The sequence below is a fragment of the Leopardus geoffroyi genome, chromosome X (genome assembly GCF_018350155.1).
Source record: "Leopardus geoffroyi isolate Oge1 chromosome X, O.geoffroyi_Oge1_pat1.0, whole genome shotgun sequence".
NCBI classification, from domain to species: domain Eukaryota; kingdom Metazoa; phylum Chordata; class Mammalia; order Carnivora; family Felidae; genus Leopardus; species Leopardus geoffroyi.
In genome coordinates, this window is record NC_059343.1 from 108,169,719 (window position 1) to 108,197,022 (window position 27,304).

The following is a 27,304-nucleotide window of genomic DNA, read 5'->3' on the forward strand; positions in this document are numbered from 1 at the left end:
CAGTGGCTCCTGGTGACAGTAAGGCACAGCTAGAAGCAGCCTCAGGCTCCTCTGGACCCTGTTAGGAGGGGGGCAGGTAGACCTGGGCAAGGAAGCAGCTGCCTGCAGTCATATGAGGGGCCAAAAAGCTGTGAGAGCCCCCAAGTATGGGTTGTCCTTCCCCTCCCCCTTTTGCCTGCTACAGTATATGGCTGAAATCCCCATGATTAGAAACATGACTCATTGTTTCTTTCAATAAACATTTATTGAGCACCTACTGTGTGCCAGGCACTGTGCTAGGCGCTGGGGATACATCAGTGACTAACACACAGTCCCTGTCCTTGAGGAGCTCACAGTCTATTAGAGGGGCAACATACATAAACACATAGCTAAGGAGCTACCATGTGCTAAGTGCTACAGTAAGAGGTATACACAAAGTGCTGCGGGAGCCCAGAAGAAGGAGGGATACATCAGCTGCTAGGGGGTGAGGAGCGGGTCTCCTGACCCCATTACACCGTCTTCGCAAAGGCAAGGATGTTGTTGCCACATGACTCTGGCAAAAATGAACCAGTCTCCTGAGGGTCTCCTCCGGCCTTCTCCCATAACTAGATCAGCACAGGTTAGTTGACCAGATTAGCTACTTTAACACTTTGAATTAGGAAAGAAACTGGACAGGGAAGTTTCTTTAGGGGCAGGGGTGTTCAAAGTAGTAACAACTCTTGGGTGATAAGGCTGGGGGGTGGGAGTGGGGGCATCATGAGGGCACTGAGCCAGAGAGGGCCGGCCCTGGGCAGTGGAGCACCTAGGGTGAGTGCCTGTGCAGAGGGGAGGTCAGAGGTCACCAGCCTCAGACTTTCATCCCCATCTCTCAGCAGCTCAGTGGGTTCACTGATGCTCACTAGATGGTTCATAGCTTGCCCCGCTCTGTGGGTGGTACAGCCCCCCGCCCCTCGAAAGGTGGCACACTAAGTGGGGAGACTAAATAGGCCCAGGTCATTGAAGATTTAAGTAACAGTTTGTGATTATAACAGAGGAGATGTCGCTATTCATGAGCAGTTGCCAAGAGTGGCAATTGGTGCGAATTTCAAATGAAGAACTCAGGGGTAGTCTGGTCTGGGGAGGCAGCTTCCGTGAACAGAGTCTTAAAGGATGGATACGATTTAATTGGTACTAACAGGGTGGGAGGAGCATCCTGGTTGAGCAGAACCAAGTAAAGCAAAATCGCAGAGGTGGGAGACTTCAAACAGAGGCAAACTCAAAGGCCAGGGGATCCCTGTTTGGAGCAGGACCCCGGGGGTCAGGGAAGCAATGTGAGAGATGACTAGGGAAGTCAGTTGGGGCTTGATGGTGAAGGGCCTTTGCCAGAAGGTCCAAGGACTTGGTACCTTCCTTTTGGAATTACTGCCCTGAGTCCTCAAATGTTCCCTCCCCTCTCCTCCAGGACCCCTGGACTGCTTTGTGGTTCAGCAAATTAAGAGTTAATGCCCGGCTGCCAGAACAGATGGGAGGCTAAAGTATTTTGAGTATCACCCCTACCTATAGGCAATGAAGAGCCATTGAAGGCTTTTTAGCAGAGAAAGAACAGGACTGGTGCCCCAGCAGGCAGATCAGAGAGGGGGATGGGTCACACTGCGGTGTGTTGGTGTGTCGGGAAAGGGATATAGTCCAGTAAGTCTGAGCTAGGCTGGAGGCTCTGAGAATGTGGAAGAAAGGTTAGATTTCGGAGACATGGCAAACGGCCTGGACTTCAAGAGATGGGGGAGGGTTAGGGTCAAATGAAGGCAGCCGTCAGATGGCTCTGAAATGTCAAGCTTAGAAGGTCAGGAAAATGGTGGCACCTTTCACAGAAATAGGCAAGTCATGACAGCTTTTTGTTTTGGGGGAAGGAAAGGTTGTGTGTGTGTGTGCGTATGTGTGCGTGTGTGTGTGTGAAGACTTTCAAATCCATTTTTGATAGAAGGGCTGTGTTTGAGGCATGACAGGCATCTGGATGGAAATGTCCAGCAGGCTGCTGGAAATGCAAGCAGGAGCTGAGGAGAAAAGTGGGGGCTGACTCTCTCAATTTCAACCCCATCCCCAAAGAGCCAAGGCAGAGCCAGGAGAGCGGCTGAGACCCTTGGTGGGCACCCACATTTAAAGTGGCAGATGTGGGGCCAGCACAGGTACAGAGGGTAGCCCAAGAACCCGGCTACTGCAGGAGGGGGAAGAAAGTAGTGTCACGAGCCATGAGGGCTCACAGGGACTGAGAACTGTGAAGAAGACACTTCATGTCACCATGAGGGTATCAGTGACCTTCAGATGATGAGTTCTATGGATTTGGGGCGGGGGCAGGGCCACCCCTAATCCATGCAGCGACTTTGTGCAAATTTTGTTTGAAAGGTGACTCTTTCTTGGGATGTTTCACTTTCCATCATTGGGAATTTGTCATAATAAACTGATTATATTAGAAAAAGGCATTTTAATGCCGAGTGTTGGAGATGTGTAATAAATACATCTGCACATCCATATATGTTTCCTTTCCAGGGAGAGAAGGGGGAAGCACAAGAAGAGAGTGGGAGAGAATGATAGGAGGCTTGGCAGTGACCAGAAGGAGAGAGAGAACAACCTGGGGAGGTAGTTAGGTCTAATGGATGGTTTTATACTGCGGACACAGAAAAGGTCCTGAGGCACTGATTCACATTAACCAAATTCACCAGATCATATCATTGTTTCTGAGGCTGTCAACGTGTTTTAACTCTTAGCCTTGCCCCCCAATTTTCGCAGGAGAGAGGCAAGCTAATTCAAAGGGGAAGGAGGAGTTAGGCCAAGGGTTTGACCTAATAGAGGATCAGTTGAAACTTCCTCAGAAAGAAGAAAGAGGGAAGCAAGGAACCATGTAGAGATGGGAGAAGTGCCATGGGGGCTCACATCTGCTGGCTCCTGTCTTCTTGCTGCAGGAGGAATCAGGGCCAGGTGCAACTGAAAGTTGGCGATGAGTGTCAACAGTCCACTCGAGGACTGTGATAGCCATTGTGGGGGCGAGTGGGTTGGCAAGCCTACAAGGTGAGTAGAAGGCACGCTGAGCAGCAGGCACACACGGGTGAGGACGGAGGCAGAGCCAGCATGCACTGCGACACAGCTGTCCCAGCAATGCCTGACAGCAGGGAGGTATCGGGATGACACTCATCAAGAGGGAGTCCACACCCTCGGCACAAACATTCAATTAATTCAGCCCCTGCCTGGGGACTTTCTATCTGGGTCTGACCTTGGCCCTTCTAACCGCGTCTTCCCCAGCACACGTGCCCACTGAAACCCTCGTACCCTGGACCTGCTCCAGCTCTGTGACATCTCTCTCAATTTGGGGGATCCAGCATGTACCCCACAGCCTCAGAGCAACTGAATCTCGGTTTGTACAGAGGGCACTAGAGAATGCTTTCTTTTAAAAAACACTCCCCATCTCTGCAGCTGACCCGCAAAGACACACACACCCTTGAAGACCTCACAGCTACACGCCCATCCTCCCCAAAGAAACAGAGATACAGACCCACAAGTACACACAAATACATACAGAGATATTCACATACGGGATAGGAAATTCCCTGTGGAGGGAACATAGACGGTGAAATATAGCCCCACGACAGGACTCTTCCCCCAGAGCCCCTGCCTCAGCCCTGGCCACAAACTTCTCAGGAGGTTTTCGCTCCATCACCAAGTCAGCCCATTACCCTGACAAGAGCATATCCCCTAGTGCTCTTGAAGGCCACGGTCTGACGCCACGGATGCTCAAACTGGGCATGGCTTGGCCGTGGTGACACCGGGCAGGGGTCGGGGACAGGGGATCTGGTGTATTGACATCCCACCGAAAAGGGCAGGTGTGTTGTTTCAGTCTCTGCTATAGGAAGTCCATATAAAAATGCTGTTCAACTTTGCCTGTTGGGACACACCTCCCCCGACCCCCTTCATTTATATGTCATGGGGCTCCATCTTTATAAGCGAAGTGGGGTTGAATGGGGAAAAGGGGGCTGGGGTTGGGGATCTGGCAAGCAGGCTCCCAGATGTGGTCACATTAGGCTCAGCCATAAACAGGGACCCTGAGCCTGAGGAGAGCTCAAGTTCAGCCACTGGGGTCAGCCCAACAGTGGGGCAGCTGGGAGAAGAGAAAGTCTGGTTCCCCGGAAGGGAACCCCTTGAAACCACCTGGGTTGGAAGTGGCTGAAGGTGAGCCCGATCCCTCAGGAGCTCCCTCAGGGTCTCTTCAGGAACCAGCAGCCCCTCCATGGGGGCCCCAGTCACCATGCCCTGCACATATGAGGAGGGCCTCAGTGGCCCCTCCTTGACCCCAGGGGCTGCTGTGGCACCGGAAGTCCTGATGAAGGCAGCGATGACAGTCCCAGGGGCCTGAGAGCTGGGCCCTGCTGCTCCAGCCCCTGTGACGGAGGATGGCGCTGGATTGGTCGGACGGTTGGCCCCAGCCAGAAGTTGTGGGAGACCACTAAGAATCAGCGGAGCCCCTGGTGCTGCCACGTGACTTTCTTGGAAACTGGTGTTCAGGGGGAAGGAAGCCTGCAAAGTGAAGGTGTCCTTGAAGGTCGAAGCAGGCGGAACACTCTGGAGAACAAGCTGGGTTGAAGCAGTAGTACTGGCAGGAGGCCCGTTGGTCAGCACTGTGGTCAGTGGGATTGTCTGCAGGGTCAGGGCCGAGCCTGACCCCACAGGGGCCACTCCTAGGTGGATGTTGCTGGGCACTGAAGAAGTACTGAGAAGAAACAGAAAACAGATTTGGTTAAGGCAGAAGGCATCTCCCAACTGGCTAGGGAGCAGGGCACAGGAGGAACAGAGCTGAAGGTGTGGTTTCTTTGCTGTTGTACCAGCCAACACCTACTGAGTACTTAGTATAGGTCAGGAACCATTCTACATGCCTGGCGTGTGGTATTTCACTCAATCTCCCAAACAACCCACAAATTGAATAAGATTAATAATGTGATTTTACAGCTTGAGGAAACGGAAGCACGGAGAGGTTATGTAACTTGCCTTAGACCACACAGCGAGTCACAGGGACCCACATCTAGGCTTTCTGACCCCCAAGCTCATGTTGCTCACCACTCCGCTCTATTGCCTTCCCTCCTCAGGAGAATACCTTATCCACGCCAGTGTAGTGAGAGTAACATACACATAACTCAAAGCCCAGGCTTCTCAGGGAAAATGTGGAGGCGCTGAGCATGGACAAGAAGTAGCGAGAGCTTTCCAGGTGGCCCTGGAGGGCCTGAGGGAAGCAGAATGGGTGTCTCTGTACCATCCTCCATTGTCTCTTTTCTGGAATGGAGGAGGCTTGGGGAGATGGGCCCAGATGTGGAGGTACCTGGTGGCTACTTGGGGAGCACTCTGAAATAACCAGAACAGCCCCAGCTGGTGACAGAAGCTGCCCAGGTCAAGTGCTGGCATTGCCATTATTTTAGCGTGCGACCTTGGGCAAGTCACTTTTCCCCTCTTGACCAACAGGTGCCGTACTGGCTTCCCAGGGATTCTGGGAGTGTCCCGTGAGACTGGAGACACAGCAGAACTCCGCCAGAAGTTGAACACTCTCCCCAAACACGGTCCTAGTAGAAGACCTGTAATGACTCCGGGGCCCTTACCTCATGGCTTTGGGGAATTTGGCCTGGCTCTCCGGGGGAGGGATGAGCACGGCGGAGGTAGTGGGGATCTCCTCATCTGCACACAGTCCCACTTCCAAATTTGCAGACGGCTGTAAGCCAACGCTCTGAACCTTTGGCTTTTCCCAGGAAGGGCCTGCCTTGCCCTGGGGAGCAGCTCTAGCCGAGACCCTGGAGCTGGCTCGCCTGGTGGTGCTGGCGGAGGAGGTGCAGGGAGTGGAGGCCCGAGGGGAGGCCGCCGTGACTTCACTTCTCTCATCCTCGTCTTCGATCACCACCAGGTCCTTGGGCATCTCCTTAAACTGGTACACCAGCCTCTGCCCTTCCACTTTGGCAAGGATGCCTCTTTGGTAGTAGTATCTGGGGGACGAGGGCCGGGGATGTGGGGAGTTAGGCCGGGACACGCCACCCTCCAGGGCAGGTCCGGCAGGAGGAAGGTAGCAGCCAGGCAGCCAGATGGGAGCCCAGGGCAAGGGAGCCCAGCCAAGGCCAACTCTTGGACTTGGAAGGCTTTTATGAAATTCCTGAGATCTCCCCCTGAGGACACAAAGGGCCATGAAAAGGGGTTCTAAATGTTAGCCTTGCCCTGCTTTGGGGCTAAGGACAAGGGGTGAGTAAAGGATGGGAGGGGATGGACGTTGGGAAGCTCAGCTGTCCCCCGGCCTGAAAGGTCAACGGTGGGTAACTTGGGCCTGTCTCCCTGGGTCTCTGGCTGGCAGAAGGCCCTTCCTGGGGATGCGGGGTCCTTAAGGGCTCTTCTGTTATAAAAAGAGAAAAAGCCAGGACAGAGATACACGAGGGAGGGGGCTGTTCCTCCCAGGGGTCCGGGAACAGGCTTAGGGCAAGCACGTGGGAGAGCTGGGAGATCCTAAGGCAGGAGGGACGTCTTGGACAAGGAGAAGAGTTCGGTAACCCCCCACCCCTACCCCCAGGCAGGGACTCGGTGCCCCAGCAGCTCCTACCTTAGCGCCCGCCCCATTGTCTCATAGTTCATGTCGGGCTTATTTTTCTGCTTCCCCCACAGCTTGGACACGGCTTTGGAGTCCACCAGCTTGAAGATGCCTTTCTCTCGCTGGGTCCACTTGATGTACTTGGGGCAGGTGTTCCTGTCTTGCAGCAGTGCGAGGAGGAACTCCCACAGATAGATGGTGCTGCCTGCAGAAGGGCACGTGATGAGGGGCGGCCTAGGCCCTCCAGTCCCCCTCCCACCTCACCTGACTCCCAGCCGCACCTTTGCCATCCTTAGATTTCTTCCGAATGGGAATGCTGGGGTCAGTGACTGGTGAGGTACTGCGGTTGCCCTTGGTCTTCCGGACTGTGAGGGGAAGCAGGGAGGAGGATGAGGCAGAGACGAGACGGCAAGTGGACTCCCGAGAGGGAGGACCCGGAGCTCCTCGAGTAGGGTGCCAAGGCAGACAAGGAAGAGCCGGGTCAACAAGACCAGAGGCCCACGATCACCCTCCATAACCACAGCCCTCAGGTTCCTGCACTTGCCCAATGGCCCGCCCTCATTTTCAGGCCCTAAAGGTACATCAGAACACGACTGCAATGCGGTAGTGGTTACAAATGAGTCCCCTTTAGAAGAACACAATCCACCTAGCCTAATGTTTGAAATGAAAGGGTAGCCTCGGGGCACCTGGGTGGCTCAGTTGGTTCAGCGTCGGACTCTTGATTTCGGATCAGGTCATGATCTCATCTGCACTTGTAATTCTCTCTCTCTCTGCCCCTCCCTTGCTCATGCTCTCTCTCTCTCTCTCTGAAAATAAATAAACATTAAAAGAGAGAGAAAGAGAGAGAGAGAGAGAAGGCAGCCTAATGGGGCAGCTGTTGTGCAGGTAAGTGTGACACTGAGGCTTTGGTTCCCTCGCTGACAAGGCAGTGGCAACCAGTCATTACCTAAGGAAATCAATAACACCGGGGCTTGGGAAAGCCCAAAGTCCTCTCCCACATATGGCCCAAGCACCACAAGCTTGGAGAAGGAAGATAAGCACACAGGATGAGGCCTCTTTTTTTTTTTTTTTTAATTTATTTAAAAAAAATTTTTTAAGTTTATTTTTGACAGAGACAGAGTGCAAGCATGAGCTGGGGAGGTGCAGAGAGAGAGAGGGAGACACAGAATCCGGAGCAGGCTCCAGGCTCCAAGCTGTCAGCACAGAGCCTGACGCGGGGGCTCGAACTCACAAACTGTGAGATCATGACCTGAGCCGAAGTCGGATGCCCAACCGACGGAGCCACCCAGGCACCCCTGGATGAGGCCTCTTTTATAGGCAGAGGCCCCCAGAGGGCCAGGGACTTGCCAGGAGGCCAAGGATGGTGTCCAAACACCAAGACGAGGGTTCAACCCATCTGGGATCATTGGCATTTCTGGAAGAGTTTACATATATGCTGGGCCGACAGCAATGGCATGGGAGATGTCAGGCCAACTGATGAGGCCAGGTTTTACAGAAGGGAGGACGTTTCATCCACCCCTGTCATGAGAGCTGTCCTCTTAATGTGTCTAAGAGCTTCAACCCACTCACCCCTTATGGTGTCCCTGACCTGCCCCCTGCCTACTGCGCCCCCTTGAACACACACACACACACTTCTTCTCCCCATCCCCCACCTCCGTCTCTCTTACTTCTCTTCTTTGATTTTCCAGTCTTCTTGGCACTTTCCTCTTTGGGGACCTTCTCCTCCAGACAGTGTCCCTCCTGGTCATCAGTGTCACCTGCCCCATTCAGGGCATCAGGCTCAGAGACAGGAAACAGGTAGTTGGGCAGAGTGGCAGCTGGAGCAGGGTCTGAGTCGGGAAGCATTTCGGAGGTGCTGACTGCAAGGAGAGAGGCCTGAAGTTCCAGTGGCCTGGGGCAGGGAGGGCACTGAAAAGAATGGTGGGCTCCCGGGGAGGGCGGTGGGAGCCGTTCCCCACAGCCCCAGATTCAGGATACACCTGAAAATGCCTCATGTGTCTTGCACCATGAGGAGAGGAAACACCTGCAGGGCTGTGGGCATGAGCTGGTCCCAATCACGGCTGCCACATTTGCAGCCACTGCTGGTGGTGGGGAAGTTCCAGGCGACACCCAGGGTAAAGGGCCACCTTGATTTAGTCATTCACTTGTTTTACAACTGGAAAGTATCAATTAGCCCAACTCCTCTGCTTTCCTGGTAAGGAAACTTGAGATCTAGAGATGGCAGGGCATGTGTCCAAGGTCACACAGCAAGCTGGTGCCTGGTACATGTAGGCATTCGGTAATTACCTGCTGAAGCCTGAGTGTATATTAGTGACAGGGTGGTCAACAGAAATACTAGTACTCTTAACTTACACCTTCAGGCTTTCTTTCCCCCACTGGATCTCAGCATCCCCTTGGGAAGGGGCAGTTAGGGCTGGGAGTCCTCCTGTCCAGGAGTCAGGCAAAGGCCTGAGGGGGAGCTGGGGGAGGAGCCTACCTTGGGGGCCTTCTGGGGAGGTAGGGGCCAGCCTCCAAGAACAGGGAAGAGAGGAGGGGATTTCAAGCCTGGCGCATTTCTAAATAAGCCACACCCTGCACAGTCTTCCTGGGAGCCGGGCAAGAGAGCAGAGGGGACCGAAGAGTCACCCTTAAAAAGGAAGGAAATTCTGACATATGCCATAACATGGACAGACCTTGAGGTCATTATGTTAAGTGAAATAAGCCAGTCCTCAAAGACCATGACTGTGTGACTACACTCATGTGAGGTCCCTAGAGTCATGCAATTCATAGTGACAGAAAGTAGAGCGCTGGCTGCCAGGGGCTGAGGGGAGAGGGGCAATGAGGAGTTACTGTTTAATGGGCACAGAGTTTCAGGTTTGCAGGATGGAGGTTCTGGAGATGATGGTGGTGAGAATGCAAAATACAAATGTACTTCATACCACTGACCTGTATGCTGAGAAATGGTTAAGGTGGTCAATTTTACGTTATGAGTATTTTAGCATGATTTAAACATTGGAGAAAGGAAGTCACCTTGGCCAACTTTTCCTTGCCTACAGTGCCCTCTGGCACCCTCTGTTCCAGCCACAATTCAAGAGCACATTTACACGTGAGGCAGTGGCTGTGGGTATGTGTGCTGGCATGCACATGTGCCTGGCAATCCTGTATGTGGATGTGGTAGTTTTCGATGGCATTTTTCGTCGCCTTGGGTTAAGGCACCAGGGTTCAAACTTACAGATCTGCTTCTCATCCAGGATGTCATTGGGAGACTCGACGTTGAGTAAGACTTCAGTGGTTGACATGGTTTGTGAGGTTGCTTCATTGTCATCTGGTTCCAGGTTCCATGGTGTGGGGTTGACGGAGGGCATGGGGCAGAAAAAAAGTTCCCTCAGGGCACAGGGCAGGGATAGAGCAGTCATCAGGGCCAGCCCAGAGAATGGTGCTAAGAGGCCAAAGGATAGCAGGAAGGGGATGGTGTGCCACCTACTGTAACTCTCCACCTTTTCTCTACACTCACCTCAGCTGGTCTCCACTCTTCCTCGTCCCATTCCATCTTGAGAGATCACGGATCCATTTAGGTGGTTTCCTCCTCTATGAAGTGGTACTACCTTTTGCTTGTCCTAACCGCCCCATCTAATTTCCAACTCTTGCGGGCCTTGCCCTTGCTGCGTAAGGTCACTAGGAGCCATTGTAGGCTACGATTCCCTGAAGACAGAACCACTTTCTCTTCCACATCTTCCCTGCCCAGGAAGGAAACAAACCTGCCAGCAAAATACTGCCCTCCAGGATCTGATCCTGTGCCATGCACAACGTCCCGTCTGTTATGATACCATTGTGAACGTCGTCCAGTTCCAGTCCTGAGTACAGATGCAGTAATTCGGGGTAGGGTACCTGTTCCACGATCACAGCTGGGAACACCGAGGGGTCTTCCAGCTATGGACAAGATAGGAATCTGGTTTAAGGCTCACCTGCCTCTACCAGGAAGCCCTGCCAACAGAATCTGGCCCGTCTTGCAATTCCTAATTCTTGGAGCCCTCAGGGCTGTCCTTTGTAGGATGACATTGTTCTGGGTCCAACCTCACTAGGTGATGCTTTGAGTGCATTCTTGATTAACAGAGATGGGTTAGCTCTGTACCACCTGCACTCAATCAAGGGCAAACAGGTTTTTTTTTTTTTAATTTTTTAAATGTTTATTTTGAGAGAGACAGAGCTGGGGAGGAGCAGAGAGAGAGAATCTCAAGCAGGCTCTGCACTTCCAGTGCAGAGCCCAACACGGGGCTCGATCCCATGAACTGTGAGATCATGACTTAAGCTGAAATCAAGAGTTGGACACTCAACCAACTGAGCCACCCAGGAGCCCCCAAGATCACGCAATTTTAATTGGTTGTAGTTCTGGGTTAATCCTTGGGCAGGGTTATGCTTGGTCTGTGAGAAGGGTTAGGCTCATTCTCAGGCCAGTGGGAAAGCATTAGTCAATGGCAAGGGTGAGGGACTCAGCCCATAGGGTTGGGTATCCAGGATTAGTGGCTCAGACTGTGGACATCTTAGGGCTCAGTCTCTGGCAATGAAGACAGAAGAACAGAGGCATTATATAGGTAGGAGGTTAGGGCCCAGTCCCTGTTAGGGTGGGAGAGAAGGTTCCAATTTCCAGTTTGATTTGTTGGGTGCATGAGGACACTGTTCATTGAAAGGGGGACCCAGAAGGAAGAGAAACAGTTTTTTGGAGAAAGATAAGGGGAATAGTGTCTGGATATGGTACTTTGAAATATTTAACATGGAGATACCTATCAGGGAGTGAAAAATATGTGACCAAGGGTTCAAAAGAGTGGTCGCTAAATCCCTTAGAGTGGCTATAATCATCAGGATGAGAATTTGACCACTGGAGGACATAGTTGTTCTAAAATCAAACAAAGCTAAATGAAAAAGGAGTGTGATTGCAACTGTCTTTTTAAAATTTATGTATAGGGGCGCCTGGGTGGCTCAGTCGTTAAGGGTCCAACTTCAGCTTAGGTCATGATCTCACAGTTTGTGAGTTCGAGCCCCATATCAGGCTCTTTGCTGATAGCTCAGAACCTGGAGCCTGCTTCAAATTCTGTGTCTCCCTCTCTCTCTGCCCCTTTCTTGCTCACACTCTGTCTCTGTCTCAAAAATAAATAAACATTAAAACTTACGTGTAGAAGGAATTATACCAGAATAATTATAATAATTATGTTTTTATTGTAGGACTTTGGGTGACTCTTTTCCTTTTCTTTCAAATTTTCTGTATTTTCCAAATTTTCATGGGACTTAATTCTTTCTTCATGAAAAAAGAATGAGAATGCTCAGTTATGCCTAATGTTCCTGAAGGATCCAGAAAAATAAAAATTGATAAAACGACTTTGGGTTTGGCCACTGGGCAGTCACCGTGGCTAGAGCACTCTCAGGGGGGTGCTGGGGCCCCAAGGCACATTACAACAGATCTCAGAGAGGACGGACTGAGGCAGGCAGTTGGGTGTCAGGATGAAGGCCATGAGTTGAGAGCCGTCTGTCCAATATGGTACTTACTAGCCATGGGTGACTATTTAAATGTAAATGTAAAATGTGTTCAAAAGTAAAAGTTCAGGGGCGCCTGGGTGGCTCAGTCGGTTAAGTGTCCGACTTCAACTTTGGCTCAGGTCATGCTCTCACAGGGTTCGTGAGTTTGAGCCCTGCATTGGACCCTCTGCTGTCAGCACCGAGCCTACTTCGGTTTGAATCCTCTGTCTTCCTCTGCTCCTCTCCTGTGTGCACTCTGTCTCTATCTCTGTCTCTGTCTCTCTCTCAAAAAATAAATAAACATTAAAAAAAAAGAATATCACCTTGAAAAAAAGTTCAGTCCTTTAGTTGCATTAGTCATAGCTCAAGTGCTCCATAACCATATGTGATTAGTGGCCCCATACTGGACAGGGCAAATACAGAACACTTCTACTACCTCAAAAAATTCCATTGGAGGGGCACCTGGGTGGCTCAGTGGGTTAAGCGTCTGACTCTTGGTTTTGGCTCAGATCACGATCTCATGGTTTGTGAGTTCGAGCCCCACATTGGGCTCTGTGCTGACAGTGCGGAGCCTGCTTGGGATTCTCTCTCTCCCTCTCTCTCTGCCCCTCCCTGACTCGCTCTCTCTGTCTCTCTCTCAAAAATAAATAAATTTAAAAAATTCCATTGGATTGTCCTGATCTAGAGCCAGACTTCCTGGGTTTGAAACCAAGCTCAGCTACTTAGTAACAGTGGGACCTTGGGCAAGGTACCTAATCTTGCTGTACATCGGCTTCCTTTATAAAATTCGGGTGGTCATATTAAACAACCCCACCGGGTGGTTTAAACAGATCAATGTGCATATAGCATGTACATCAGGGCCTGGTGTACAGTAGGCTCTCATTAAATGTTTTAGGTATCAGGGACTTCTAGGAGACTAGTGATGCTTTATTTCTTCACATGGGTGGTGAGTTCATGAGTGTTCTTTTTATAGTTATTCCATATATATATATATATATATATATATGTGTGTGTGTGTGTATATATATATATATATATATGATTTATGTACTCTTTTGTATTAATGATACATTTTTAATAAAAATTGTTTCCTAACAAGAGGGAAAGAAAGGAGGTGAGAACATAAGCACAGAGGGTGGAGACTATACTAATGAGCAGAAAGGAGCTAAGAAGGGTGGCCAATGGTTTGAGGTCTTGGAGGCAGGAGAGAAGAGATGAAAGATGGGTACGAGATAGCCCTGGAAAGAAGAGGGACACTTCTCTCTCCTGGGCCAGCAGGAAGGAAACAAGAATGGTGATGTTATCAATAAAAGGGGGAAAGGAGGGAAACTGAGGGTGTCCTTGGTTTTGAGCTTCTCTGTGGATTGGAGGAGAAGCTGTCTGCTGAGGGTGGAGGAGCAGGTGTGGGATTTGGTTTGGGTGACTCAGTTGGTTAAGCGTCCAGCTCTTCATTTCGGCTCAGGTCATGATCTCATAGTTCGTGAGTTCGAGCCCCCCATCAGGTTCTGCACTAACAGTTCGGAGCCTGCTTGGGATTCTCTCTCTCTCTCTCTCTCTCTGTCCCTCCCCAGCTCATGCGCGCTCTCTCTCTCTCTCAAAATAAATAAATAAACATTTTAAAAAAGAACAGTAACAGTTGCTGAGCAGATCAGAAACAAGAAAAAAATGACCAGTAGTATTAAGAACTCATGTTTGGTTAGATTTTTCTTCCCTTCTCTTCCCATGATGCCTTCCACAAGGCTAGGCACACCACAGGTGTTGCATAAAACTGAGCAACTTTAGGTTAAGACCCAGCGGGACAGAAAGGACAATGTGCTCAAAGTCCACTAGGGGGCAGCCTTTGGTAAGCCGCCAGAAGTCCGACAAAGTTTTCTGTCCTCACAAGGATTTAGCGTAGAGAGCATCAGTATTAGGCTGCAGTGCCCTTAGAGATAATCCAACTGGATCTCCTCTTGGTGAAGATGGGGAGAGGGCAGCCAGATAGGGTAGGGGACAGGACTTGCCCACGTGTAACTGTGGCCAAACTGGGCTTGGAACCCAGGACCCCTGACTTAATCTTCTGTTCCTTCTACTGTACCTGGCTGCCTCTTCTCCAGTTTCTGGAAGGAGAGGAGTAGGTAGCAATGGGTGTGCCAGGACACCCTCCAATGAGTACAGCTAAGTGCACGGAAAAAGTGCTCCCTTGGCCCCAGTACAGAGCAAGATATGGAGCAGTGGGGACCTAAGTGCCAGAATTCTGTCCTAGTTTTCAACTTTCCCCCACCAGAAAGCCCCATTTCCAGATCTGAATCCTCAGACTAAGGCTGAAAAGATGATTATGGAAGGGCCCATCGGCTATACTAGAGACAGGTGTCTGAAGGGGGTGGGGGGCTGGTCTTTGCCCATGGGTCCAGCTGGCAGTGCTCACCCTCGCTATGTGGCTGTCCCAGCAGCTTTCTCATTGTGACACTGCGGGAGAAGGGAAGGGGACAGGAGTGCACGTGAGGGCCCAGGTATACCTGTGCATTCAGGCCACATTGCTGACTGGCTGACACCATGCTGACCGCATGGCTGACTTGGTGACTGCACGTGCCCCAGAACTGCACACGGGCACCTGGCTCACGAAATGACCACCCACTGACTACTGACGGCCGTATGAGTGACAAGCTGGTGCACAGTCTGGCTGGTATGCAGGGCCAGTGGCCTGGACCTAGTTGGTGCTTGATCAACATTTGCTGACTGGCTAGCCGGATGGCTAGCTGACTTGCCGTCTGCCTGCCAGTGTGTGTCTCTCTGATCGTCTGCCTGGGTAACCAGGCTCTGTTCTCTGGGGCCATACCTGGTGAATATCATCCATCCCGTTGCTTGCAAACTCAAAGATCAGGTCACTGGGCTGCAGGGTAATAGCCATGCTGTCTTCTCAGAGAGCCGAAAGCAGGGTTCACTGGGCCCTCTGGAGCTGTGGGGGTTTCTTGACGAACAGATGCTGTTCAGGTACTTTGGAGCTTAGAGCCTACAGCCCAAACCACAGGGAGATAGGGGGTATAGAGAGCTGGAGTAGGTGGTGGCCTAAGCCAGGTTCAAGGCTGCATGCTGGGTTGGGCCAACCGCAGGAGTGACCTGTGGAGAAGGGAATCACAGGGTCAGTGAATCAGTCACCTTCCTTGAGCTTTGTCCCCACGACAGGACAGCCGACAGCCAGTCGAACCAGAGGGACCAAGGAGGCTTGCCAAAAGGGGAGGACAATGGGAGAAGAAAGGGGAAGAAGAAAAGAGGCAAGTAAAAAATGAAGGAAAAAGGGGCTCCTGGGTGGCGCAGTCGGTTAAGCGTCCAACTTCAGCCAGGTCACGATCTCGCGGTCCGTGAGTTCGAGCCCCGCGTCGGGCTCTGGGCTGATGGCTCAGAGCCTGGAGCCTGTTTCCGATTCTGTGTCTCCCTCTCTCTCTGCCCCTCCCCCGTTCATGTTCTGTCTCTCTCTGTCCCAAAAATAAATAAACGTTGAAAAAAAAATTTAAAAAAAAATGAAGGAAAAAGATGAAGTTAACTGAGTTACCTCCAGTGGGAAGTGGCTGAGCCTCAGTGTCAGTCTAGGTCACCAGCATCTGCACCTGAGCTGGCCCTAAAGACACACAGCCTCCCTCCCTTCTCTCCTGCCTCCTCTGGAGAAGGTGACAGATAGAGGGACTTTGGGCTCTCTCCACCCCAAAGATTAATCCCCAGGGTGTGGCCACAAGGGAAATCAGGGCACCCCATCTGGCCTTATAGACGGCGCAGCAGCATGAAGAATCCTTAAAAGCCCCTTGGCTTGGAAAGAATCGTGTGTTCAGGGGTGTGGGAAGCGACACATGGCTGTGCCAGGTGCTCTTCCAGACTCTGCCTGGTTCGGTCTACCTCAAAAGTGGGGGCACTTAGCTCTGAAGGGCAGAGTCTAGAGAGGAAGAAATGTCTCTCGGTGGGGGTTGTGTTGTCAGAGCCAGCAGCTCTCCAGGAGGGGAGTCTTGGTCTCAGCCACGCCCCGACGGCCCGAGACAGGCGGGGCACATGCCCTGTGCACTTATCGCTGCCCTGACACCGCTGCCGCCCACTGGAGAGGATGGCTTCTGAGCCTCGGGGAGGGGTGGGGGGTGTCCCTGCTCTTGCTTCAGCTTTGCTTTCAGTTTCAAGACCGAACTCTCACCCTGGGAACTTGTGAGGAGAGCCCCAGCTTGTGGAGGGGCCCACAGAACCTTCCCCATCCTGCAGGGCCAGCTCAGGACCTCCCCCCCTTTTCCAGGAAACCTGTCTGCTGCAGCCTGCATGTCTCTCCTCTCCCGGGCGCCCGGTGCCTCTGGAGCTCACAGCATGCAACCTCAGGCGCACACACGCCACCCAGGGCCATGCTGGCTGCTCTTCTACGTGTGGTCTGCGGCGGCACCCAGGCATACCTCCCAAAGCCTAGCTCCTGCTGCCATGGCCCTCCTGCCAGCCTGCTCTGCTCCTCTGCTCTCGAGCACGTGGGCTTTTACACCTCCAGGTACCACATCTTTGACCCTTAGGGTTGATTTTAATGGTACCCTTGCGTGTGCGTGCGCGCGATGGGTCTACAAACAACCCGGTTCAACCACCAGCGCCTGAAGAACTGGGTCCATGCACCATAGTCCGAGAGACACATTTGACTCCTACCTCCTTGACACACCTTTGGTAGTGTCGGGGTGGCAGAACCTTCTCCTGGCCCAGAAAGAAATGAGGAACTTCGGAGAGGGGCAAAGGGGAGGAAAGGGAGGAGGACCATGGGTGACCTCTCTGATGACCGCTCTCCCCCACAGAAGACACCCAGGCCTCTCCCACTTCCTTTCCGTTAGCCCACAAGGTTGGCTCCGCCCACTCTCCACCCCAGCCCTCACCCCACCCCCCACCCCCGCACCTTTCCACCCACCCTTAACAAAAAACTTCGAGAAGTCACTGAACTCAACCTGGCAGGTCTGAGTTTCCCTTTGGCTAAGGAGACAGCCCTGCAAGGACGAAGAGGAGGCCCTGGGGAAAACACAGTTCCACCCCTCCCGCCCTCACCCTACCCCCACCGGGCCCTGCCTGTGACCCTGTCTCCAGTGGCCTGCCCGAGAAGCCTCCCAGGGCCATTTATGCTTGGAAGGTCTGTCTCCTGTAGCCAAAGCGCCCCAAGGCTCGCATTCCGCAGCTCCCCGCCCTCCCTCAGGCCGGCTGTCTGCCCCCAGGAAGCATTCTCATACTAATCAAATGAAAGGGATCACTTTCACCTAATCCCACTTTGTCTAAACACGAAACTCTGGTGTCTGCTCCCTCTCCCCGCAACAAGGTCATTCCGCGGCAGCCCTTCCCTTCAGGTTTGCTCATTGCTTTGGCCTCTCTTGACAGATCAGCACTTCTTGTTTGCGAGTTCACTGCTGCTCGCTGCCTGCAGACCTTCCCTGTACCTTTCTCACCTCCCCCATTAGGCAGTGGCTTCCTTGAGGGCAGGGGCAACTGTGTTGGTCATCAGTGAAACGTTACCAAGCTGCACTGTGCTTGGCATGTGGCAGACACTCAATTTATGTTTGCAGAACAAACACATGAATGAATGAACGAACCAACTAACGAATGAATGATACTGGTCAGTCAGTACCAGTGAGGTGTGTTTTCTGGGCAAGAAGTATATCCGTGTGTCCATTGTTTTTGGGGTAAGAGAGAGATGTGTGCTCTGGTCTGTGTTACATCTGGGTGTTTGTGCACTGTAATTTACAATGGGAGTTCTCACTGTGGGTGTGCACGCACACCATGGACTTACTTGTGTTCAGGGTGCGCGCACATGTCCCAAGTATGGGGATGTGTGCATGAGAAGCTCTGTGGACTGGCAGAGCCACAAACTCAGTGGTGGGTCCCCCCTCCTCCAGTCCCGCCTTCGCAGAATGACAATGACAGACCGAGCTATGGCCACCGCCGCTGCTCCCTCCTGCCGCTTCCCAGGAAGAGAGCTAGCAGCAGAATATGTATGTGGCTCATGGGTTCTTGGGGTGAGTCCACCAAGGTCCACTGTGCTAAGGAGGTGGTGGGAGAGGGAAGACAGCACCGCACTGTACTGGACGGGATCCTTAGCCATCTGTGCAAAGAGAGGTTTGAAAGAGAAGTGCACTCTTTAAGTGTCCACACGTCTAAGGATCTAAATTCAGGACTGGGTTGGTGCAGGTTCTGCTGACCCAGGACTGTGAGAATTTCAAGGCTGCAGGACCCAGCACCCAAGGCTGATCCTGGTGTCTTGTTCTGCCCAAGCTCCAGCCTAAAGCTAGTAAGGTGAAGGAGTGTGGGCGGGGTGGAGGGAGGAAGTAGCTGTCCTACTTTTTTGGTCAAGGCTAAGAAAACTCCCTTCCCAGCCCCACCATGGAACCTTCTCCACCATAAAGTTTTGCCCTTTGCCCCTCCCCCGTCAGATGTTTGAGGATTTGAAAGTGAGAGGTGGGGAGAAGCTCATTTGCATGCTCACTCACTCTCCCCAGCAGAGGAGTGACCCCCCCCAGTCCCTCAAAATAACCTCCCTCTCCCAGGAACCTGAAACCAAAAAAAAAAAAAAAAAAAAAAAAAAAACCACCACCACAGAAGGCCCGCCCGGCTGGAGGCCAGGGAGGCCTGAGAGGCCCACACCAGGGGGCTCTCCTCCCTGGTGTCCTTTCAGCTCTTCCCGGACGCTGCCTTTGCGGTGAGTGGGGCGCTAGGTGGGTATGCAGCACATACACCCGGCTTGAGTAAGAGATGGGCCTGGGAAGTTTTCCACCCGCCCTGTCATCATACAGATCACAGCTGGCTCCAGTCAGAGTCTGCTCCCAGGGTGGCAAGAGCTCCACTCCCTTCACTCCCCTGGAGGCCACTGCAGGATCCCTGGCTCCCAGGACATGTCCTACTTGCACTGAAAGCAAAGCGTCTGGAGAGCATATGGCTCCAGACACCGTGTGTGAGGAAGCAAGTGAGCCTGTGCCACAGGAGGGAGCAAGCAAGCGAGGGCGCCTACATCCCCAGCCTGCAAATGCACACCTCTGGCTCACTGTGGTTCTGACTGCATTTCAAAACCAAAATAGCAAAATAGAAGTGGTTTGGGCTGCTCCTGCGTCATCACAGCTGGGCCCCCTTCAGAAGTACAGACCCTTTCTGGGGCTGTCACTGGAGCGCAGGCAGTCAAGCAGTGTCCAGCACCCACCCATCTGGGCCTCCTCTGCATACAGGAAGCAGCCCCTATGTAAAAGCCACATCCACAGTCTCTGTGGAGTGAGTTTAAATCTACACCGGTTCAGCCACTGGCTCTCACAAAATCGCTTGTAACACCCGTGGCATTTTCACGCAGGCCAGGAAACATGGGGGCCAGATGGTCAGCCAGGCCACAAAGCAGAGTTCTCCTTCTCCAGTTCCTCATCCTCTCGGAGCCAGCCCTCACTCCTGAAATACCCAGCCCTCCATGAAACCTTTCTGGAATTCTCTGGAAAGGAAGTGACAATTTCCTTCATGCCATTTCCCACTCCCTCAGCGCCCCTCCCCCACAACCACAAACAAAATGGAAACTACCCCAGGAACAGCTGTACCCTCTACTTAAAAACAGCCCCTCCTCTGGCTAATAGTCATCCAGAAGCAAATTTGCATGCTGCACCATGTGACCAATGGTGTGTACTTAAGAGACAGAGGGCCAGAGCCAGGGGTCCAGTCTGTAGCCTTGGACAGAGCCGAAGTAACCGGTCTGTGGGATACCCCCTACAACCTTGACCCTGATCTTCAAGCCAAACCCTCCTCCTTGAGCAAATGCGCAGTGAAGGGGCCCCAGCCACAACTATTTTGTCAGCTCCTTCTCCTCTATTCCTTTCTTTTCCCCACCCCCTTATGAGATGAAATCAGGAAGAGGAGGAAAAACATAAAGGTTTTGCAAGCTCTGTTGGTTGGGGTTTCTCTTTGCTTATTTACAAGAAACCCAGTTTCCTTCCTTGGCCCACGGTCACTGCTTGCTTCCAGCATAGGGCTTGCCACAACTCCGATGGTGAGGGAGGCCCAGAGCTCATCTCCAACTGCCCTTATCCTTTATCTGCTCTACTTTTGATTCTACCTTCCCAGGCCCTGAGCTGTCCCAGTGGAGGGGCGATTAGGGCTGCAGGAGATGGTAGGTCCCCTCTTTCTCCAGAAGACCCATAAGCTCACCCATGGTGTGTGCCGCCCAGGTTTCGAGGAGGAGGAGGGAAGCCCTCATCTGGCTGTATCCCAACCCGACCTGAGACCCCGGAAAAGGCAGCCATCTTTCTGGGCTGTGGCTTCTGTCATCCTTATTGAGGGTGAGGGCTAAGGGTAATCCAGGTTTAGCAGATGCTCACTAGGGAGTCTCGGGTGAATGAAGATGGTGGTGGGAAAGCACTTTAGAAATTAAAAAACACTCATCCAGATGATGAGTTTCAGGTGACCCTCAGAGAGCAAATGGGGCTTGGGGCCCCATTAAGGCCCCAGAAGTCCCCCATTGGCTCAAGAACATAGACAACTGGAGACTTCCAGTTGTTGGCTTGAAGGGGCAGGCCCCTCACTGGGGTTGGGGGTCGCCGCAGGCAGGGGCAGGTTGTTCTGGTTGAAGCAGTGCTCCCAGGCCCCTGTCCTAGCTGCCTTCACCCCACCCCAACACTTTCGGTTGTGGTTATGTGGCAAGAAAGGCTCTACAGAAGCCCCAGTAGGGGAGCAGGGTCAGGGGGAAGGGTTACTGACGGAACCTATTTCCAGCAGCGCTGACTCCCAGGGGCCTTGCCTAAGAAAGCCAAAAGAGCACCCCCTGGAGGTGCCTGCGGCCACCACACCCTCATCTCTACCACTCCAGGCGCCTCACCAAGAGAGTCACTAAGCTCTTCTGGGAAATGAGGGACAGGCCAATGACAAGGAGAACACACAACAGGAAAGAAGGCAAAGTCGAGTCCAGAGCAGCTACTGAATGAACCCCAGTTCGGTGGGCTGCCAGCCACAGCCTAGGAGGGGACCCCAGAAGTCCCTGCAGATCATAAGGGAGAAGATCCAGCTTTGCCTTGGGGTTTAGTCAGGTGATCTTCCTCCTCTGTGAAATGGGGACACCGTCCCTAGCTCAAAGAGTTGTCATGAAAGGCCAGTGAGTTCATGTGGGTGAAAACTTTGTTATGTCCCAAACGTGTTTTTCAATTTCCTGGTGTGATTGGTGTCTTTTTGGCTACAGTCACTCATCAAACATTTGGCATATCTTTGCCTGGATGGACAGGAAGACAGGACATGGAGGTGGTGGGATGAGATGAAGGCAAGGGAGGACATAACCACAGCCATGAAACTCATGGGAAAGGGAGGAAACCAGCTTGACTGTGCGGGAGGGGGGTTGGCTGGGGGATCAGGGATATCAGTTGGATAAGGGCATAGGCCCAAGATCTACCAGGTGGTGGGATTGGGATTTGAACTTGATATACACAGCGACTGGGAGTTCCTGGAGATTCTTGAGCAAGGCAGGGCATAAAGCAAGCAGTTCTTTAGGTAGGTCCCTTTGGTATGAGTATAGGAGTGGAGTGGATGGAAGGAGATCTGGTGGGGCAGCTGGAACCCAGGAGGCGAAGCCCAAGGCCACTCCAAGGGAATAAAATGACAGATTGTGGGGTAAGACAGTAGTTGTGGGGACCCCAAGATGTGGAGCCTGCGGTAAAGAGTGTTAAAAGATATGAAGTGATTGGGACAGGAAACATGGCAGGAGAATGAACTCAACTTGGGCAGTTTGAAATTGGGATCATCTTGAAAAAAAACCCAGGTGGAAAAAAAGAGGACGTGGACATTTTGCGCGCGCGCGCACACACACACACAGCAGGAGGGACCGCTACAGGCCTTCAGTGGCCAAATGAGCAGGCCTGGCCTGGTGAGGCTGGCAAGCCAGACACAGTCCCATGGCAGAAAGTGGCCTGCGATGAATGAAAGGCGGCTTCAAACGGCACACACCCCACCTCTGCCTAGGAAGGCCTGCTTATTTCCATAGGTGGGGTAACAGAAACACTGACCAGAGACTAATTAAATTTATTAGTGGGTTTTCTAGAAGCTGGGGCAATCTGTGGCTCGGCACCAACAGGATATTAAGTCAGATAACTTTTATTGAAGGGACAGTGTTCTTTCTCAAAGCCCCTGCCAGCGCGTGCCCTAGAAACTAAAGTGGAGGCTCCTTGCTCAGATCTGGGACTACCCCAGGCAGGAGGGGCTGGGCTGGGTTCGCTGCTTGTTTGGCGGGGGGAGGGGGTCCCTTTCAAGTGCCCCATTCCCCCACAGGCCACTTCCCAGGCCAGCAAAAGCAAAGGGAAGTCCGGTGTTGCCTGCACAGAGGGGAGGGTGCAAGGCTGAGGTAGAAAGACAGCCTACTGGGGTGCAGGCAAATAGGGAGGGCCCCTTCAGTTCTGATGTCACCGTGAAACCCTGGGGTTCCTCCTTCCCCCTCACCTACACTACTCAAAACCTCTTCATGACTCAGAGTCCCACGATATCAAAGTAAAAAGGGGCCTGAAAGATCATGGCATCTATCCCTCGTGTCATCCAACTAGAGACAACAAGTTCCCGAGGGAAGAGAAATGACTTGCTCAAGGTCACACAGCCAGTCATTATGACTCCCAGGTGACCTTTCTTCCTCTCCTCCTCATTGTCTCTCAGCATCCTCAGTAAAGCCAACCCTTTCCTCTGGTGAGACCAGACAACGGCCAGAGCCCCAGGGCTGGCAAATAACAATGAGGCCACACGTGTGCAGAACACATTTAACTTTTGCAGCAACTTCCCCACCTTCAGGCCTTTGCTCACACTGTGCCCTGGGTTTGATAGGCCCTTCCCCAATTTCTGCAGCCCTAATTCCCACACAGTATTCAAGATCTGAAGCAAATGTCACCTCCTTTTCATAGCCTCACCTGCTTCCTCCCCACCAAGTACATTCTCTCCTCCTCCTCCTCCTCCTCTTCCTCCTCCCAACACCTGAGCTTGACTTCTTAGACCAAAGTATGGGTTGGCAAACTATGGCCCATGTGCCAAGTCCAGCCTATCATCTGTTTGGTATGGCCCATGAGCTAAGAATGGCTTTTACATGTTTTAATGATTTGGGCAAAAATAAACAGAAGAATAATATTTCATGCCATGTGAGAATTACACAAAGGTCAAATTTCAGTGTCCACAAATAAAGTTTTATTGGAATGCAGCTATGCCTACTCGTTTACATGTTGTCTGTGGCTGCTTTTGCATTGTAAGTTGAGTTGTGACAAGAGTTCATATAGGCCACAAAGCCTAAAATATTTACTATCTATCCTTTGCAGGAAAAGTTTACTGGCTCCTGGACTAAAGGCTTCACTCCCCTTCAGTGTGAAGAGGTTAAGTTCATTTCTGAGAAGAATGTCACAGAGCACTCGGAAGGCACCAGGAGGGAGGTGTGGAACACCAAATACAAACTCGGCAGGTTGTCATCAGAAAGAAAATCCTGGCCCTGTCTCTGCCCATGGTGTGACCTTGGGCAAGTCACTTCTGCTTTGTGGGCCTGTTTCCTCAGCTGCACAATGAGGGGGTTGGACTGGAAAGTCAAAGCCCTTTCTAGCCCTATGATTTAGAGTCAGCAATCTGTTGCATTTCCAACTCATGCAGTTTTGTGCAGGCAGTCTTGATCATTTTCTCTCAGAATAAGAGCTTACAGAAGGTTCCCCTGCCCAGCTGTGGTTTTCCGCTGCCACTGTGGGCCCCCCTCACCCCATATTCACCTGCCCCGCCCCACCCTTCCCTTCTAGCTGACCTGACTGCCCTTCTCCCTGAATTCCTCTCCCATCAAAATAGAAATGGCTTCCTCTGAGAGCCCCCCACCCCTCCAATCTGGTGGGCCAGGAGTATTCATTTTTTGTGGGGGGAGAGGCAGGGAAAGAAGGGCTCTCAGCTCTCCCCAGCCTCTCAGGGCCCACAGCAGACAGGCAGTGAAGCAGGGGATAGGGCCAGCTCTCACCGCACCCCTACTCTGCCAGAGGAAACAGCCCCTCTCTGCCACTTCCTGTCCCAGGGGTTTGAGCAGTTTCCCCTTCAGGGCCTGCGGGGCCCTCCCGGCCCCGCCCCTGCCCCACACAGGTCAGAAAGTGCAGAGAGGGGAGGGGCCCTGCGGGTGAGGGGGGAGGATCCCTCACAGGAAGGCTGAGGAGACAGCTGTCTACACAAGGGGACACCCCAGCAGCTCCACTGCCAGCCTGCTAGAGCTGGGGGCATGGGGACTGGGAGGGAGTAGGAGCTGTCTCTGCACACCCTCTCCGGTTAGTGGATGAGTAGAAGTGAGTTTATCACTTTACCTAGCTATCACCTTGAGGGGGTGGGTGCAGAATGAGCCAGGCCTTGGAGGATTGGATAAAAGACCCGACTGTATGCTCAGGTCAATGTCCACCTGGAGCTGATCCTCAGCCCCAGGTGGCTTGGGATGGAGCGATGGGCTGAAGCAAGAGCCTGGGGAAAACAAGCCGACAACAGGGGTTAATTGGGAGGGGCAGGTGACAGGGAAATCAATGCCACTTCACAACTTTGCATAATTTTGTCCCTAGCACCAGTGGACAGAGACAACAATGGAGAGCAAAGTACAGTAACATGTGGGCCAAGCGTAGCAGCATTTTCTGGGTGATAGAACAGGAAGCTATCACATTCCATACCTGCTACTGACTTTGTTTTTTTCTTTTTTTTTAAGTTTATTTATTTTGAGAGAGAGAGAGAGGCTGAGAGAGGGAGAGAGAGAATTCCAAGCAGGCTCCGCATTGTCAGCACAGAGCCTGATGCAGGGCTTGATCTCATGATCTGTGAGATCACGACCTGAGCTGAATTAAGAGTTGGATGCTAAACCAACTGAGCCACCCAGGCGCCCCATATCTGCTACCGATTTGCTGCGGTGACTTCCACTTGTAAATACCTCCCAGTTGCCCTTGCAAGGTGGGGCTTCCAGAACTGGGGTGATGTGCCTGTGAGGTATCCTGCAGGCATGTGACCAGCTCTGCCAGGCCCTTCCAAAGCAGTGGGTCAGAGAAGCAGTGGAAGCCTGAGGCCCTGGACCTCTGCCCAGTTGCCAGTGCTCCTGGGGACAGGTTAGAAGTACGTGATGATGGTTCTAGAAGCCTTGACGCCTGGGATGGGGGGCTCATAGTGGATAGATACAATCACTTTGGTCCCCCCATGTTAATATTGTTCCATGAGGTCCGAGGTGAGAGAAGTTAAGGGGACTCCTACACGTGATGGTACTGGGTGAGCTGACAAAAAATGGATGGGAAGATGGTCTTGACACCTCTCTCAGTTCTGAGATTTTTTTCTCAGCTCTTGCGACTTTGGCCAAGATCCCTGCCCAGCCAGGCCGCCTGTCAAGAGAACAAAGTCTCTCTTTTCCCTCACCCTCCACACACCCCAGGGCAAATAGGCCCCAGTGCCCCAGTGATAGGGCCCCACACAAACTTGCTTCTCCACCCCCAGAATTTGGAGCGAGCACTGCTGCACAGCTGGTATGGGGGACGCCAAGGAAGCCTTGGAGACAACATCTGGATGAGCACCTGGGCTTCTGCCAGCCCCTCCCTACGTCTGCAGTGCAAACCCAGGGCCAGGGCTTGGTTACAAGCCCAACTCAAAGCTGGTGGCACGTGTTTGGAAAGCACATCTAGACTGGAAGGAGGGGGTGGAAGCACTTGAGAGCAATGCCAACTCAGGGCAAATGCTTGCGGGGCTGGCACAGATCTGAACTATCGCCGGCTGGGATGGCGGGTGTGGCCACTGTGGTCTCACCATGGGCCCGTTGCGGGAGGAGCAGAGGGGTGTGGTACTTGTTTAAACGTGGGTAAGATTTTCTTTTTTGCCCTCTGATATCACTTGAAGTTGTTCCGTCTGCATCTGGGGAAAGGGGCCAAACAGTAAAACTTACAGGGTGACAGGGTGGAGCGTAGGGAAGGTGGCAGGGATTTACATTTATTGGGTACGAGCTGTAGGGTTGGTGTTGTGCCAGGCACTTTACATAACCTATCTCCTTTCATTCTTAACAACATCCTTACAATGTAGCTAGTCAGTGGCAGAGCTGGGGTTTGAACCTAGGTTGATTTCCAACTACTACACTCTCTTAACATTGTTTTAGTGAACTCTCTTTTGGTAATAATAGTATTTTAATAGTTTTATTTTTTTTAATTTATTTTGAGAGAGAAAGCGTGAGCATGTGTGCAAGTGGGGGAGGAGCTGAGAGAGGGGTGGGGGCAGGGGAAAGAGAATCCCAAGCAGACTCCACATTGTCAGTTCTGAGCCCAGCACAGGGCTGAACTCACCAACCGCAGAACCATGACCTGAGCCGAAGTCAGACGCTTAACTCACTGAGCCACCCCAGTGTCCCTTAATAGTTCAGTTTTAAAAACAGCAAAAGTGAGGCTCAGAAAGGACTAGGTAACATGACCAAAGTCACACTTCCCATCAAAAATGGAGGCAGACCTTTTTTCAGGCAGCAGGGATGATGGCGGACATTCAGACAGAGAGTGCCTATCAAAAGCAGCTGACCATCTTTCAAAATAGGAAGAGGGTCCTGCTTGGAGACTCTGGAAAAAAGAAGCTCCCACAATATGACAAACACATTGGTCTGGGTTTCAAGACGCTCAAGGCCTTTAAGGGCACCTATACGGACAAGAAGTTACCCTTCACTGGTAATGTCTCTGAGGGCAGATTGTATCTGGTGTGGTGACCAAGATGAAGACGCAGAAGACCACTGTCATCCACCAAGACTACTTCCACTACATCTGAAAATACAACTGCTTCGAGAAATGCCACAATAACATGTCTGTACACCTATCCCATTTCAGGGACCTCCAGATTGGTAACAGTGTCACAGTGGGTGGCTGCCAGCCCTTGAGTAAGACTGAGCGCTTCAAATGCTTAAGGTCAGCAAGGCTGCCAGCAAAAAGCAACTCCAGAAATTCTGAGACTAGATATCTGCTCATACCTCTAAACAAAATAAAGTGATTTTCCAAAGCAGATTAAAAAAAGAAAAGAAAAGAAGGGGCGCCTGGGTGGCTCAGTCGGTTAAGCGTCTGACTTCGGCTCAGGTCATGATCTCACAGTCCGTGAGTTCAAGCCCTGGGTCGGGCTCTGTGCTGACAGCTCAGAGCCTGGAGCCTGCCTCGGATTCTGTGTCTCCCTCTCTCTCTGCCCCTCCCCCGCTCATGCTCTGTCTCTCTCTCTCTCTCTCTCTCAAAAATGAATAAATGTTAAAAAAAAATAAAAAATAAATAAAAAAGAAGAAGAGAGGCAGAACTCAAACCCAGGCCT

At 52.1% G+C, this 27,304-nt stretch overlaps 1 protein-coding gene and 1 pseudogene across 9 annotated transcripts in view; one reads left to right on the plus strand and one right to left on the minus strand.

Annotated features, from left to right (window-relative positions):
* Positions 1-225: 225 nt before the first annotated feature.
* ELF4 (E74 like ETS transcription factor 4) overlaps positions 226-27,304 on the minus strand; it is a 50,672-nt gene continuing 23,593 nt past the window's right edge. For 3 of the 9 annotated variants that reach the window (XM_045473069.1, XM_045473067.1, XM_045473068.1), the window contains exons 2-9: positions 14,868-15,148; positions 10,297-10,468; positions 9,771-9,863; positions 8,227-8,418; positions 6,841-6,924; positions 6,572-6,764; positions 5,592-5,969; positions 226-4,714 (exon numbers count right to left, since the gene is read on the minus strand). In XM_045473069.1, the coding sequence (XP_045329025.1) occupies positions 3,922-4,714; positions 5,592-5,969; positions 6,572-6,764; positions 6,841-6,924; positions 8,227-8,418; positions 9,771-9,863; positions 10,297-10,468; positions 14,868-14,939 (1,977 nt within the window). In that variant the 5' untranslated portion in view covers positions 14,940-15,148 and the 3' untranslated portion in view covers positions 226-3,921. Of the gene's footprint in view, positions 4,715-5,591; positions 5,970-6,571; positions 6,765-6,840; positions 6,925-8,211; positions 8,419-9,770; positions 9,864-10,296; positions 10,469-14,867; positions 15,149-27,304 lie in introns of all 9 variants that reach the window. The other 6 variants (XM_045473064.1, XM_045473063.1, XM_045473065.1 and 3 more) reach the window with 3 other exon arrangements.
* Positions 26,343-27,029, plus strand: LOC123595388 (annotated as a pseudogene).